The sequence below is a fragment of the Apodemus sylvaticus genome, chromosome 18, assembly GCF_947179515.1.
Source record: "Apodemus sylvaticus chromosome 18, mApoSyl1.1, whole genome shotgun sequence".
NCBI classification, from domain to species: domain Eukaryota; kingdom Metazoa; phylum Chordata; class Mammalia; order Rodentia; family Muridae; genus Apodemus; species Apodemus sylvaticus.
Genome location: NC_067489.1, coordinates 19,496,360 through 19,512,856, shown reverse-complemented (window position 1 = coordinate 19,512,856; position 16,497 = coordinate 19,496,360). Strand labels below are relative to the sequence as shown.

The 16,497-nt window shown below is 47.7% G+C and overlaps 1 protein-coding gene across 4 annotated transcripts in view; it reads left to right on the top strand.

The window, feature by feature from the left end:
- Atp7b (ATPase copper transporting beta) overlaps positions 1–16,497 on the top strand; it is a 77,174-nt gene that overhangs the window by 45,710 nt on the left and 14,967 nt on the right. For all 4 annotated transcript variants that reach the window (XR_007974114.1, XM_052162177.1, XM_052162178.1 and 1 more), the window contains 10 exons: positions 550–807; positions 2,211–2,374; positions 6,277–6,438; positions 8,731–8,807; positions 10,382–10,556; positions 11,905–12,138; positions 12,758–12,849; positions 14,075–14,202; positions 14,311–14,465; positions 14,885–15,019. Coding sequence is in view for 3 of the 4 variants with exons in the window: in XM_052162177.1 (XP_052018137.1) it covers positions 550–807; positions 2,211–2,374; positions 6,277–6,438; positions 8,731–8,807; positions 10,382–10,556; positions 11,905–12,138; positions 12,758–12,849; positions 14,075–14,202; positions 14,311–14,465; positions 14,885–15,019 (1,580 nt within the window). In the remaining variant the exon portion in view is untranslated. The remainder of the gene's footprint in view (positions 1–549; positions 808–2,210; positions 2,375–6,276; positions 6,439–8,730; positions 8,808–10,381; positions 10,557–11,904; positions 12,139–12,757; positions 12,850–14,074; positions 14,203–14,310; positions 14,466–14,884; positions 15,020–16,497) is intronic.

Sequence of the window (16,497 nt, the reverse complement as noted above, 5' to 3'; positions counted from 1 at the left end):
TCTCTCACATATGTAGACATGTGATGTCAACCTGTGTCCTCTACATGCAGGTATATCCATGTGTTCCCACACACATACTCATGTGTGCATACATGAGTGCATGAGCACATACATACAGCACCCCCCCACACACACAGAGTGAAAGAGAGAGAGAGAGAGAGAGAGAGAGAGAGAGAGAGAGGGAGAGATCACACGTGTATACAAAGAAACCTAGTGCTTTGGGAGGAAAATTTCATGAATACTTTTGCCAAGTTGAGGAAGAATGTATTAAGAAAATTAAGCATGTAAACGGATTGACTGAATTAGCATAAGAACTGTGTTTACCCAAAGACATCAGAAGGATGAGAGCACAAAATGCAGGCTCAGAGGAGAGTTTGCAGTGCTTGTCACCCAACAAAAAGGTCCTATCTGAAAGGTACAGGAGGGAGAGGCCCTGTTGGAAATGCCAGTCCTGATATCACCTCTCTAGGAGCTTCAATTTGAATATCCCGTTGTAACGAGCAGAAGCCTTTTTTTTTTCCTCTGATTGTTTCTCAAATTCTATTTTAGAAAACTTTACTACTAACCGTGTCAGAAACTTCAGTTCTGGGAATTCTGTGCCACAAGCCGTGGGTGATACACCAGGATCTGCGCAAAACACGCCTTCTGACACTAGAGGATTCCCCACACACCAAGGTCCTGGCCACTCATCAGCTACCCCACCATCTCCGGGAGCAACAGCATCACAGAAGTGCTTTGTACAGATCAAAGGCATGACTTGTGCGTCCTGTGTGTCTAACATAGAAAGGAGTCTTCAGAGACATGCTGGTAAGAGGCCGGCAGCCATGTCGAACGACTTTATCAGTAACCCTGACAATCTGACAGCAAGCCCATTATGCTGTACTGTAGATGTTTGTCTAATGTCTCCCTGTATGGTTGGCCTTCTGCCCCTTAAGCATTTATTTTGTTACAAAGTAGATCTCTGAGCACATTAGCCATGAAAACCTAGTCTGAAAGTCAAGGAACATTCTATGGAATGCTTTCTCAATTAGCTTTCCCCAGTCTCTCGCCCTCATGCCATCAGTCCCTCTACAGAAAAATGAAACACCAACCCGTGTTTAGAATTTCCAGTTTCAGACACTCTCTCCTGTTGACTCCAAAAGCTAATGCATTCTTGGTTTGCTGGGCTTGCCCTCCCGATGATATATACCATATTGCTTCTTAAACCTGAAAGTGCAACAAAATCTCGTTCTTGTTTCCATTTGGAAATACTCTGGTGGTGATCCCACCGACATCCCTGAAGCAGAACTGGCCCAGTGGCTGCATGACTGTGCTCTGACACCTGGCCCTGCATGAGGCTTAGCTCAGCCCGTCCCACTTTTCTAGCCTTCTGTTCACTCTTTCAAAGTACCGAAGCCCTTGCTTGGGTCATCGTCATAAACGGAGGTGTGTGGCAGGCGGACCTTTGTCAACTGTGGCCTGGCTGCAGATAGATTAAAATGGAATTTTATGGTACTTAAATGTTTCTGCTCCTGACTTTAACCTCTTGCTTCTGTCTTCCATGGCGTATTTTAAAGCATATCATGCCTTTGGTTTGTTTGAATGTGACTTTCTTCTCCTTAAACTAACACAATAGTATTAGCCAGGTGATCTGCAGGGTTTTTTTTTTTTTTTTTCTTCACTTTTGGAAATCCTTTAAAACTTGAAAAGAATAAATAAAGCCATTTTATTTTTCCCTTGCATGTCAGGAAGGGGAAAGAAAAGTAGGCCTTCCTGTGACAGAGGTTGTGCTCACTGCAGTTACACCCTTTGCATGATGCACATGCAATGGACCTTCTAAAGGCTTGGCATCCCCAGGGACTCTGGACGGGCATTCAGAATCTCTGACCCATCAAACCAGAGTCTGATTTAACACGGTCCTCAGGTGGCTCCTGTGCACATTAATGTCGGAGAAGGGTTGCTCATCAACAGTAGCTCTCTAACCTGACTCTTAAGTTAGAGTCACCTGAGAAGCCTTTGAAAAATGACATTTGACATTTACCTTGGGAGATCCTGAGCTGCCTGGCATGTGTTAGGAGCTGTCCAAGTTGTTCACGGTTCCCCAAGAGACGCTCACACCCAGCCAGTTTTGAGAGCTACTGTTCTAGAGGATTTCTTGGTTAAATCATGAGGACAACAATATCAGCCCGGTTGCCACGCCCAGAGTCACAGTTGTGACCTGATGGTTGCAGGTGTTCTCTCCGTGTTGGTGGCCTTGATGTCGGGCAAGGCAGAGGTCAAGTATGATCCAGAGGTCATCCAGCCTCCCAGGATAGCTCAGCTCATTGAGGACCTGGGCTTTGAAGCATCGATCATGGAGGACAACACAGTCTCTGAAGGTGACATCGAACTGATTGTAAGTGCAGTGGCTATCCCTGGAGCTGGCTCTCAACCTGCAGGTTCTAATGTCTTTGTTGGGGAGGCTGTCCAATGACCTTTTCACAGAGGTCTCGTGAGACCATCAGAAAACACATTTACATTACAGTTCATAACAGTAGCGAAATGACAGTTATGAAGTAGCAATGAAAATAATTTTACAATCGAGGGTCACAAAAACACAGTCTGTGGAAGGTGGAGAGTGCTATGACGCCTTATGACAGTGCTATCCTTGTACTTGTTGGCTGCTGGGCAGATGCTGTTTTGTTTGACCTGTTCAGTTTGTGAGGGAGAGTGAGAGGAGGACTTCCTGTTGCATATACCCAAAGTCAAGAGGGAAAGATGGCGAAGTGTAAACATCTAGAGCAGAGAAGCCGCGGGTGGTGATGGGCCTTGGTCAGCATGGTACTTTGAGATGCTCGTTGTGGCACAGTCCTTCAAGTCTGAAGCCAACCACCTGCAGGCATCTCTCGACAGGACACCCAAGTCCGTGGAGAAGCCAGCTCCATTCAGTGGCATATCTAGGTCTGGCGTACATAGAGCTAATAGACAGAAAGACCCCAGATTCTATCCTGTTTCTCCTAAAATGAGACAACGTGCAAGTTGAGACTTGTAGGCACACCAGTGACTACAAGCTGAGTGACCAGGAGCCCTAAACCTCCTGAGGGAATGGAGGTGAATTCCTGAGGGAGTGGTTGTTACCACAGTGTTTTCTGTCTGTCCACTATTACAGTTGCACACCAACACATTACTGAAAACCAGAGTCAGTTCTGGTATTTGCTGTCCTCTGTTCAGATCATGTTTGTAGAAAATGCTTTTTGTAAACAAAGGGAGACATAAAGAACCCCACAGCCCGGCCAAAATTGAGTAATATTGCTTTACTGAGGTAAGGAGGCCTCATGCTTCCTTGTGTATTTAGTCTCTGCCATTAATGGTAAGTCAATGTTTGAGGAGGATGTGAGGAATATGGAGGATGTGAGGCACATCGAGCCCCTGATAAGCTGCATTCTCTGAAGAGCCTACCCTTTGTACCAGTGGCTGCATGCTGAAGGACAGAGCTAATACTTCCTGGTTACAGCAGGCATCACAATGTGGGGAGGAACTCTGTTCAATCCTCTAGATCAGCACACAGTAGGTACCTTGGCCCACTGAGACACTGCACAGAAAACCCAAATCAAATGGTGATAGGGAGATGCCTCAGGAAATAGAATCGTACTTACTATGCCATCCTGAGGACCAGAGTTCAGATCCTCAACACAGAGCCAGGCGGGCCTGCAGAGCTGTAATGGCAACTCTAAGGAAACAGAGACAGTCCCTGTGGCTACTCGGGACAGCTGTGTTGGCAAGCTCTGGATTCAGAGACTTACCTGCCTTGATAAGGGAGAAAGCAGTTAATAGTGACATCTCCCTGTGTCTCCTACGTGCACATGCGCACTGTGTGCACGTGTGTGTGCATACACATACAGAAAGCCAGTAAATGTGGCCTTGGGGAGGCTCAGTGGGTGACGGTGCTTACCGCCAAGCTCGACATCTATGTTTAATCCTCAAAAGAGAGAACCGACTCCCACAAGTTGTTCTCTCATCTCCACATGGAGGCCTTGGAAAAAGTGCGTTCCTATATTCATAGACACGCACAAGCAAATAATAAATTGAATATCAGAAAAAGTGAGAACTCATCAGTGTACTATATTATGGTCTTCTTTCTTTAAGCTGACCCCCTCCCCACTCCCCCTCTAAACAGGGTCTTATTATGCTTTTTTTGTTTGATTGCTTTTTAAAACAGGGTCTCATTATTTAGTTCTGGCTGGCCTGAAACTTGTAGACAAGACTGGCCTCAAACTCACAGAGCTCTGCCTGCTTCTGCCTCCCAAGTATTGGGATTCGAGGCCTGTACCAACGCAACCAGTTGAACGTTTTATGTGAACCTCTGTATTCATTTGTTTGCACAGGCTAGGCACGTGCCCTTCCACTGATTCATACCCCGGCCTAGAACTTGTGCCCTTCGTCTGTAGTCTAGGCTCTCTGATGCGCTTCATCTATATCCAGCAGGGGCATATGATGTCACACTTAAAGCCTTTTCTCCCCTCCCCCCCCCCCAGCCCCAGGGTTCTGGGACTCTGGTATGGCAGGGGTGCCACGGGTACCAGTTTAGCTTCTTGCTCCGCTACTGCAGGGCCATTTGTTAGCCTGGTCTCCCACAGCTTGCCTCCCTGTGCACAAGTTAGTAACCCTGTCAACGCTTGAGGTTAGAGGCCTCCTCTCTAGGCCCGGCGAGAACAATACAGCGCCCAAGGCAGCACCTAGCATGTTGCGAGTGCCTAATAAAATTATCACTGCAAAGATGAAAGGGAGCTTAGGAGTTACAGTGAGATACCTGTAGACCTGTAACGTGTGCGTAGCCCACTGAGCCCTAAGAGCAGATGAGCCATCATTGCCTGATGGTTCTCCCTTTCTTGTCTTGTGCATGAGAACCATGCCACACTGAGTGTTGAGTGCGTCAGCAACAGGGAAATTCCTTTCTTGCTCCCTAATTCCAGTGGGTCTCTCGTTGCTCCCTGGGATCCAGTGGGTCTCTCGTGGCTCTCTGGGATCTCTCATTGCTCTCTGGGATCCAGTGGATCTTTCATGGCTCTCTGGGATCCAGTGGATCTCTCGTTGCTCCCTGGGATCCAGTGGGTCTCTCGTGGCTCTCTGGGGTCCAGTGGGTCTCTCGTTGCTCCCTGGGCCAGTGGCTCTCTGGGCATCTGTTCTGGATCTCCGCTGCACACTTGGAAGTGCAGGTCTAATTGCATTGTCGCGATGGCCGACACTCCTCCCGTAGCTCTGCATCAGCTGCCAGCACGGCAGCTCTTTTCTTTGGATGAGCGCTCACAAGCCTGCATGCCGTGGTCCAGCCAGTGAGTCCTGCAGACCTGCCTTCTTCCTTGTGTATCCATTGCCCTTCTCAGCCTGGCTACTTGTCTTAGTAAGGGTTTTACTGCTGTGAACAGACCCCCATGACCAAGGCAACTCTTGTAAGGACAGCATTTAGTCGAGGCTGGCTGACAGTTTCAGAGGTTCAGGCCATTGTCATCAAGGCAGAGCATGGCGGCCATTATCATCAAGGTAGAACATGACAGCATCCAGTCAGGCATGCTGCAGGAGGAGCTGAGAGCTCTACATCTTCATCTGAAGGCTGCTAGCAGAATACTGGCTTCCAGGCAGCTAGGATGAGGGTCTTAAAGGCCACACCCACAGTGCCACGCCTACTCCAACAAGGCCTCAGCTTCTTGAACAAGGCCGCACCTTCCAATAGAGCCATTCCCTGGACTGAGCATATAGAAATCATCACACTTCCTGAACACCTCATGCCACACTGCCTTTTGATTATCCTCTGTCGTGACCCTTACCGTCACCCGTCATGCCCTCTGCACGTTTTAGGAGCAGCTCATAGTCCACCCACTGCAGCCGTCATTTCCTAAACACTGTTCTCTTGATAACGTGGCACTGACTTTATCTCCATTGGAGCCAGCAGGGCACTAGAGCAGACCAGATCGCAGTGACACTTGAAACTTAGACTGTAAGTGTTCCGAGGATTTTGCAAAGGTGCACTTCCACTCACCTGATATGCAGTGGTTGCTACAGTGTTGCTGGTGAGAGAACACAATGTGGAGTTTTTCACGTTGTGAAAAAGGTGTGGCTTTCTAAAAGCCAAACCTCGGTCTGCAGCCACTGGCTAAATGCCTACACTGCAGTTTGGGGGAAAGCCACCGCCGGGATTGTCATCTGTGGAGGGGAAGTAGTTACTTGCCACTTGGGGAAGTAGTTACTTGCCACTTCAGTTCCTGAGTACATTGGAAAGGCTCGTCTCAGTCTTGGGATTTTTGTCCTCCTGTCTTGCAGATCACAGGGATGACCTGTGCTTCCTGTGTCCACAACATAGAGTCCAAGCTCACAAGGACAAATGGTATCAGTTACGCCTCTGTGGCCCTCGCCACCAGCAAAGCCCACGTGAAGTTTGACCCTGAAATCATTGGTCCCCGAGATATCATCAAGATCATCGAGGTAGCTAATTCCTGAAAACTTTGTATCACTTTTACAAAGCAGTAAGATATAATCACTGACTAAAGTTGTTAAGCGGGGACTGGAGAGATGGCTCAGCAGTTAAGAGAGCACTGTCTGCTCTTCCAGAGGTCCTGAGTTCAAATCCCAGCAATCACATGGTGGCTCACAATGCCCCCTCTTCTGGTGTGTCTGAAGACAGTTACGGTGTACTTATATATAATAAATAAATACATCTTTTTTTTTTTTTTAAAAAAAGAAAGTAGTTAAGCCGGATTCAAACGTCCTCTATAAGCCACGAACTTTTCCAAGAGTCATAAGGTCAGTTGCTTAATTAACTGGGCGTCAGTGAATGGGTAAGAAAGAGATGAGGCAGGGCTGGCAAGGCGACTCAGCAGGTGAAGGTGCTTCCTGTGGAAGCCTGACAACTCACGTGTGATCCCTGGGACCCATGGTAGGCAAGATCTGACTTCCAAAAGTCGTCATCCTCCAACCTCCACACACATACATACACATAAAAGAAAAAGATGAGAGGGAAAACACATTTTCATTTTTAGTTTTAGCTATTTCCTGAAAATCATCAGTCTTGACAAAGACACCTGCTGTGGAGAGTTAAATTGCTCAGTTGCCATTGAAAAATATTATTTCTTCCTGTGCTGGGCGTGTGCAGCCAGGAGGCTGGCGCTCTTCCCTCTCTCCCTCCCTCCCTCCCTCCCCTCCTCTCTCCCTCCCTCCCTCCCTTCCTGCTAGACTTGTAGGGGAATTTGGTCATCTTGCTTTAGGAAACCAGGGGGTTCATGTCTGTCCTTCCTCTCTCTCCCTCTGTCTGTCCAACGGACTTCCCACTTCCACTTTAACGTCCGCACTGTAGCAGACCGAGGGAGAGCGAGCATGCACGGTGACTGGAAAGGGTTCAGACGGTCCAGCCTAAGTGAGATCAGTGTGTTGCGGCCAGTGGTAAGGGTCGCAATTAAACTTAGGGAAACTGCGTATGCAGTGAAACCATCGTGTCGAGCCTCATGCCATCAATTCCGTCTCATCCTTGATTTTCCCCTCCGTGGCTATGTGTATACTGAGCCGTCTGCCGTGTGGCCCAGCAGAGCTTTCTGATATGGAAATGACTCGCTGATGATGATTTTATACAGGTAGGCTGGCTAGCTTCACAGCTGCCTCATTTAGTGAGGACAGAGCCTCAGGGAAGCAAAGTTCTTACACGCTGAGGCAAAACGGCACTCTTTTTTTTTTTTTTTTTTTTTTTAATTGTATGTAAGTACACTGTAGCTGTCTTCAGACACCCCACAAGAGGGCAGCAACAGATCTCATTAAGTATGGTTGTGAGCCACCATGTGGTTGCTGGGATTTGAACTCAGGACCTTCAGAAGAGCAGTCAGTGCTCTTAACCACTGAGCCATCTCTCCAGCTCCTTGACTTCCAATATCTTAGTTGCTTCCACCCCACGCAGTGATCTGATGCAGCCTCCCGGACCGCTGTCCAAAAATGGAGGAATGTTGGAATATTGCTTGGCTTCCAGGCTTGCACAGTTCTGGGGCATCTTTTCCTGATACAGCCAGGCTGGAATTAGTTCTGAGACTATTTGTCTTGTGTTCCCTTGAATGCCCTTCTACCGTGACATTTCATTTTGGAGACTCTCAGTACCAGCATCCTGGGCCGTCTTTATTGTCCTGCGCCCACAAGGAGCAGAACAGCAGAGACGGAATGCTCAGACAGAGGCTGTGGTGGCAGAGCTTGAGGACAGCATGGGGTTGAGGTACAGTTTGTCAGGTCTTGGAGAAAGCCACTCTTCCCGGAGTGAGGCCCTGAACACAGTAGGGAGTTGCTTGGCCCAGGAGGCCTAGAGACCCGTACTCTACACCCAGTTCTGTATCACACTGTTTCTCTCTGACCTTCCTTTTTTCCTTGTGAGCGGGTCAAGTACCAGACCACAAGGCATCTGGAATTCTTTAACTCAAGACTCTTGAAGTCAACCCTGGTCAGCTTTGGGGCCCACTGGCGTGAGTGTGACAGTAGCAACTGCCTTTACTTCAAGTAGGGAGAGGGATTTCATTCAGTGCCGGGTCTGCAGGGCGGCACAGTCAGTCAATCTCTCGGCATACCGAGTTCCGAACTCTGAACAGGCTCTGGAAGCCATTTTCAACAAAGAAGTCACGAGAGGAAAACCGTAGGTCACCAGAGGAATTTTGAGATGATGTCAATTTCCAGTGCTGGAAATGCTTTCTTGCACCTTTTAACCAGAACCTTCCCCCCTCACTCCCCATTCCTCTTTTTCATCACAAGGAGATTGGCTTTCATGCTTCCCTGGCCCAGAGAAACCCCAACGCTCATCACCTGGACCACAAGACGGAGATAAAACAGTAGGTAGAAAATGGAAGGCGAACGGTTGCCCTGGCTGAGTCTCCGCCCCCTTTCCCCTGACTTTGTGTGACCATGCTGATGCCAGCAGGTTCGGCTGTGGCTCTGACACCCCAGCTTCCTGTGCTACCCTGAGCCTTGGCTCCTTGCCTTCCACCCTTGTGAGGTCAGCAGCTGGAACCACGCTGTCTGCAGAAGCGTCTGGATATTGGCAGCGTCCCTGTCTGTCTGCTCTGCCCAGCTTGGTAGTGTACTTGAGATGCAGTAGTGTATGTGCATTCCAATAAGCGTAGAACCAGGGGCTTGGGCCTTTTTTTCTTCTCTTTTCTTTTAAATTTCACTAATTTTAGCTACTTTAACTAGTCACCTGTAATTGGTGGCTATTTAATTGTTTAACACTACCATTACGTTTCACTAATTCTAGCTGCAAGGTTGTCTTTTTATTTTACAATCTATTTAGGCTTTATTTGTGTAAGTTCTAGAGGTAGGATCTGAAGACAGTCTTCAGAGATAAGTGGAAAGAAAATGACCAACGCAGGGAAGGGCATGTTGTTGCTCAGTGACAGAGCTGATGCTTAGCAGGCACAAGGCCCTGGAATCTCCAGCACAGAATGGGGGTGGGGTGGGGCAGCCTAGGATGCAGATAAAGGTTAATTCATCATCTCAGATGGTGGCTTAGTCCTTCCGCATACTTGAAGGCGGTACCTTAGAGCAGCTCCTTGCCTTGTCGGGAAAGTGTGAGCGAACTGGGACATCAGTAGCTTAGGCAAAATCTGGAAAATCTAGCAAGAAGGAGACTCGGGATTTGGAACTCCATTAAGTGGCAGCAGGGAATGGTAGATCCTTCCGGGGCTTTGACGGTGCCCTCGGTTTGGTCCAGTTGGCTTGCCCGGGGTGCAGGAGACCAGCAGTCTAGGGTTTGGGAAACCAGTGGGCCCGTCTCTTGGATGGCCTCAGGCAGCAGCCTGAGCACTCGGGACTGCAGGATGGACATTAGGATACACAGCTTGCAAGGACCTTCCTCGAGGGCTCCACACTGCCTTGTATGCCGTAGCTCACGTGCAGCCACAGATATCATCTGCGGACCGACCTTGGTTTCTGGCTTTTGTGTTTATTGACAGACTCATACTCTTATTCTAAATAGTTGTTTAAAATGTGTAAATAAGTATATACTAATAAAATACCATTTCCAACCATCTCTTGCATTGAGGGGAATCTGTGTAAGACGACAAAGAGAACTCTAGGCAGCAATAGACTAAGAGTGGAAACCTCGCCAGGCAGTGGTGGCGCACGCCTGTAATCCCAGCACTCTGGGAGGCAAAGGCAGGCAGATTTCTGAGTTCAAGGCGCTAGTTCTCGTCTCTGGGGCCGCGTTTGTTGTACCTATAAATTGGTGGCTATCAGCTTATGCAAAGGTAGAACCGAGCCCAGATGTCTTTCCAGCAGTGCCTGGCCCTTCAGGTCACTGATGGTGTCAGGGGTAAGACTCACTCTTGTTTTGATTCCATCATGAATGTGATCTGACCCCAGTGCCAAGAGGTTCTGATGTGTCTGTGTTGCTGGCTCTGCCTTCCAGGTGGAAGAAATCTTTCCTGTGTAGCCTGGTGTTTGGCATCCCTGTCATGGGCTTGATGATCTACATGCTAATCCCCAGCAATACGCCCCACGAGGCGATGGTCCTGGACCACAACATCATCCCAGGACTGTCCATTCTCAATCTCATCTTCTTCATCTTGTGTACCTTTGTCCAAGTAGGTATTGGAAGGCTGGGCAAACATCTGCCCTTTGTGCCCAGGTATGGCTAATGGATCTCTGATTGTTGGCTGTGTCCACAGCCCTTTAGCCTAGTGCCAGTGGTACCTCATGTTAACTGCAGCATCACCTTTGGGGAGCTGTTGGTGTTAATTCTGTCTTATGACCAGAGGGAGAGCAGGGCAGAGGGGCTGCAAATGGGAAACTAATAAGAAAGGCCTGGTTTCACGGTCATAGGTCATTGCAAATGATTGAAACTTGTCAGAATAGCGACCATCTCCTTGAAGGCTTGGTGAGCCTGTCTGTGCCTGGTGTGTGTGTGTGTGTGTGTGTGTGTGTGTCTTACAAATGACAGGCAAGTGTGCCATCACTCAGTCACACCCAGAGTCCCCATTTCCTGATTCGTTTATTATTATTTTAGTTTACCCTCGTTAGAATTTTCAGATGAATGTCCCTAGAACCCATGCTTCTATTGAATGTTCTGTCCTTAAAGGCAAAGCCATGGTCTTTATCTTTGGATACGTTTATCATTTAAAATAGGGAGGCTTTGCGTAGAACGTCTGCTGTGCATGCATATACATGCATAGAGAATGCCTGCATGGGTACGTTTTGACACACAAAACCAGGACAATTTGGGGGTAACCATTTGTAGGCTGGATTGTTTTTCCCTGTATTTTCTTTTTAATTGGAAATGTGCTTTGCCCTTGTTGTGAGCAATTTCACCGATACTGAAGCAAAGTGACATGATTACACCTGATTACACCTGCCTCTGGCCCGGGCCTGCTCCCTAGTGCTGCTGCCATAGCTTCAGGAGTTAGGCATAGCTCTCTGTCATAGCTCACTTTTGTGGAGCAAACCTTTGTGTCCCTGTCTCTCCATTTCTGTCTCTGCCTCTCTCTGTGTGTATGTGTATGCATGTGCGTGTGAATGCATGTTCATACACTCCAGACACAGATGTTTGTTAATGGAAATGGGGTGGGGTCAGTGAGAGCACTAACAGATGCTGCCTCTCTTATTTGACTCGGGGACGGATTTTACGTCATTGGCTTACCATCTCTTTAGGGACCATTCACCGTAGAAGTGTAAATAGTGTCACCCTTGTTACTGTTCTCTCATTATGGACGTTTACGTGGTATGCCTGTGTTCCAAATGTCCCATATCCTTGATCATCCATTTCTGTGGCCAGTTGTACCCTGAATGAGAAAGTACCTTTCTCTGGAGGCTAAGGCAGAACGTGCGTCATCAATATCAACTAATCATGCAGACTACGTACAAGAACCTAGACTACTCACCGGCCCAAGGCTGGCTCTCCCTGCTCTGCCAACCCTCGCCCTCCCTGTCTTTCAGTTCCTGGGTGGGTGGTACTTCTATGTACAAGCCTACAAATCGCTGAGACACAAGTCAGCCAACATGGATGTGCTCATTGTGTTAGCCACAACCATCGCCTACGCCTACTCCCTGGTCATCCTGGTGGTCGCTGTGGCTGAGAAGGCAGAGAAGAGCCCCGTCACCTTCTTTGACACGCCCCCCATGCTCTTCGTGTTCATCGCCCTGGGACGGTGGCTGGAGCACGTGGCAAAGGTAGCTACAGCTTCAAGTTAAGAAAACCTCGGTTCTTTGAGTAATCTGACTCTCAGCCCAAAGTCAATGTGTACTGAGAACTACTATTTACACTCGCTATAGAGAATGGCCTAGAGCAATCTGAACCTCCGTATAATTAGGGGCGGCAGTCACTAATCTCCCAGTTGTTCCTTCTGAAATCCCAGCTAATCTGGCTAATTAGTAAGACCTTTGTTCGGGTAATTGTGTAGTGGGACAAACTCTGAACTTCAGGCAGAGCTGGAATGGTCCCTTAGCCTCTTAGCGCCTAATGGATTGGAGTTAGTTTGTGTAGAAATCCACACCTCCACCTCAGGGCTGCCTGGTGTTCACTGCTCTGCAATGAGCCTGTAAAAGAAGGGGAAGGGAATTACAGTGAAGGTGAAAGAAAATGGCCATTGGGCAGACTGGGATTGTGTTCATCTGAAGTGGAACTCAAGCTCTGCCCCAGCAGCACCAGGCTGGGTTTTGCTTGTGGTGCCTGCACGCGTGGCTACGTTGGTGGCGTGGTTGTGTTTCTTGTGCCAGCCACCTTCAATGCCATGCTTGTGAGTGTCAGCCTGGGTTCTGACTGTCAGCCCTCATCCTGGTTCTTTCCTAGAGCAAAACGTCAGAAGCCCTTGCAAAACTCATGTCACTCCAAGCCACAGAAGCCACAGTCGTGACCCTGGGCCAGGACAACCTAATCCTCAGGTGCGTTGTGCCGATCATTGGTATGGCTTGGGAATCTTTGTACATTGCCTGCGTAGTGACAACAAGTGACCATTGGATAGTTAATGACATTGTTCAGGCCCCCATAGTCACCACCCTGAAGCACTGTCCAGTGCCTGCACTGACTGCTAAATGCATTTGAAGCAGTGACCTTTCCAAAGGTCTGTATTGTACCAAGCTGTCTGTATTGCTGTACTGATCCTTCAGCAGCTGCCTGCTTTCTTTCTTTCTTTTTTATTGAATGTATTCTTTATTTACATTTCAAATGTTATTCCCTTTCCCAGTCCCCCTCCCCAGAAAACCCCTAACCCATCCTCCCTCCCCCTGCTTCTATGAGGATGTGCCTCCACCCAACCCACTCCCACCTCCCCACCCTCGATTGCCTTACGCTGGGGCATCTATTGAGCCTTCATAGGACCAAGGACCTCTCCTCCCATTGATGTCTGACAAGGCAATCCTCCACTACAAATGCAGCTGGAGCCATGTGTACCCCTGGGCCAATGGCTCAGTCCCTGGGAGCTCTGGGGGTTTTGGTTGGTTGATAATGTTGTTCTTCCTATGAGGTTGCAAACCCCTTCAGCTCCAGCTGCCTACTTTCTTATGATAAAGTTGATAGCCCTTGCACAGCAGTGGGACTCTGGTATCTATCGACTGTGCATGCCCCTCTTGAGTTTAGTCACATCCATTGCTCTAGGGTGAAGCAAGTATAATCATCCCCCAACACCCATGAAGGACCCTCTGATACCAAGTCCCTCATGTGAAATGGAAGAGCATTTGCATAGAATTCACATCTTCCCACATACCTTAAATCATCTTTAGAATAATTACGATACATTTGCAATGCAGATAGTATGTAAATGGGTTTTATACTGCATTGTTTAGCAATTTAGAGAACAATGACACAAAAATATACATAGACATATGTACATAGACAGGTGACATCTGCACTCCCTCTCCCAATGTATGTGTGTTTGTGTGTGTGTTGCTGGGGATGGGACCCAGGGATTCTCCTATATGCTAAGCAAGTGCTATACCACCAAGCTATATCCCAAAGCCATCCCTGAATATTTTTTATGCAAGGTTGATTGTGTCTGCTAATCTAGAACTCTTAGGAATGTAGGGCTAGCTGTAAATGGTCCAATAGTCCGTCTAGAACCCGGTGTAACTATAGCCGAGGAGGATGCTATCTGCATGTCTTCTCTGGCAGAGAGGAGCAGGTGCCCATGGAGCTGGTGCAGCGAGGCGATATCATCAAGGTTGTCCCTGGGGGCAAGTTCCCAGTGGATGGGAAAGTCCTTGAAGGCAACACCATGGCTGATGAGTCCCTCATCACAGGTGAGGTGGCCTGCTTTAGATTCCCTCTGGTGGGGGGCTCACAGTTGTCATTGGTCCATGTGATGTAGAGTGGACTGAATGAGTGATTGACTTCTGTCTCTTCCCTAGGCGAGGCCATGCCTGTCACTAAGAAACCCGGGAGCATAGTGATCGCTGGGTCCATAAATGCTCATGGCTCTGTGCTTGTTAAAGCTACCCACGTGGGCAATGACACTACTTTGGCTCAGATTGTAAAGTTGGTGGAAGAGGCCCAGATGTCAAAGGTAATGGTGAACCTTAAAACACCTAATGAAACCCCTTCTTGGAAAAAAGAACTCAAAGGGATTTAGTTCAGCGGGTAGACTGCCAGCCTAGCTCACCAGAGAAGCCCTGGATCTGAGCTCCAGCACTGAATAAAACAGGGGTGGAGCCAAAGTATCCTCATATCCTGGGATAGTCCAGAGGCAGGAGCTACAAGATCAGGACTTCCAAGCTCACCCGTCAGCTCCAGACTACCTGGGCTGCATTGTTCCCTGCCTCAGTACAAAACAAATGTGAGAAATGATCTCAAAGATTCAGAGCTCTGCCCGTCAAGCAGAGAACTGATTCCTGAAGATAGCGATGGAGGGCTGGTTGTAATGCTTACACACATCTGTCTTTGTAGGTTGTGACTGCCCGTGATCTTAATGCTTTATTTCCATAGGCTCCTATTCAGCAGCTGGCTGACAGGTTTAGTGGCTATTTCGTCCCGTTTATCATCTCCGTTTCGACCTTAACTCTGGTGGTGTGGATCGTCATTGGCTTCGTCGATTACGGCGTGGTCCAGAAGTACTTCCCTGTAAGTCAAAGGCCTTGAACAGGATGGCGGTTGTGCTCTTGCCATTAATCCTGATCTTTTGTGTCTTAGATTCACTGGGGCTCAATTTCCCTCTTATTGTTTGTCTTAGTTAGGGCTTTACTGCTGTGAACAGATACTGTGACCACGACAACTCTTATAAAGGACAACATTTAATCGGGGCTGCCTTATAGGTTCAGAGTTTCGGTTCATTGTCAATCAAGGCAGGAGCATGGCAGCACCCAGGCAGGCATGGTGCAGGAGGAGCTGCGAATTGTACATTCTCATCTGAAGGCCGCTAGAAGTCTCACTTCTAGTATGCTAAGATGAAGATCTTAAAGCCCACACCCACAGTGACACACTTCTTCCAACAAGGACATACCTCCAAATAGTGCCACTCCCTGGGCCAAGCATATTTTAGCTACCACACCCCACTCCCTGGCTCCTATAGGCTTGTTTAAACATATGAGTGTATGGGGGCCATACCTAAATATAGCACAATAAAAAGGTACATTTAGTCCAATGTGCAAAATTCCCATAGTCTATAGCAGTCTCAGCAATGTTAAAAGTTCAAAGTCAGCACTCTGGGAGGCAGAGGCAGGCAGATTTCTGAGTTTGAGGCCAGCCTGGTCTACAGAGTGAGTTCCAGGACAGCCAGAGCTACACAGAGAAACCCTGTCTCGAAAAAAACCAAATCCAACCAAAAAAAAAAAAAAAAAGGAAAAAAAAAGTTCAAAGTCTCTTCTGAGATTCATCTAATGACTTAACTGTAATCCCTAAAGCAAGACAGGAAGCCAGCTGGGCAAACTCCAAACTCTGCATCTCCATGTCTGATGTCAAAGCTGTCTTCAGATCTTCAACTCCTTTTTCATCTTTGTTGATTACAACAAACTCCTTTTTCCTGGGCCATTACTGAATTTAAGACATATGTTATAGACAAGAGACCACAGTTTTGACGGCACAGTACTATACCAGATCTTGTGGGGAAAATGTATTTTTGCCACTTAGCTCACAGATCCCAGATTTAATATCCTACCCTGTCAAGCAGTAATGCTTCCCAGAATGATTGAAAGTCTATATATCATAGTAGGCAAAGATTTTTGATAATTAAACATTTATTTAACAGTAGAGTAAGGGGATATACATTTTTAATTTTAAGGAATAGGTGAAGAACACTATCTTTTTTTTAAACTTCAAAATATCAGTGAAAGCCGGGTGGTGGTGGCGCACGCCTTTAATCCCAGCACTTGGGAAGCAGAGGCAGACGGATTTCTGAGTTCGAGGCCAGCCTGGTCTACAGAGTGAGTTCCAGGACAGCCAGGGCTACACAGAGAAACCCTGTCTCAGAAAAAAAAATTAATGAAAAATATGGTTTATCCTCAGAAATTTTTTTGCTTAAGAAATAAGAACTAATCTTCAAGGACACTTAGTAGTGTTTGAAGACATTGTGGTTTTCGTGAGTGGGGTGCTGCATATGTCTA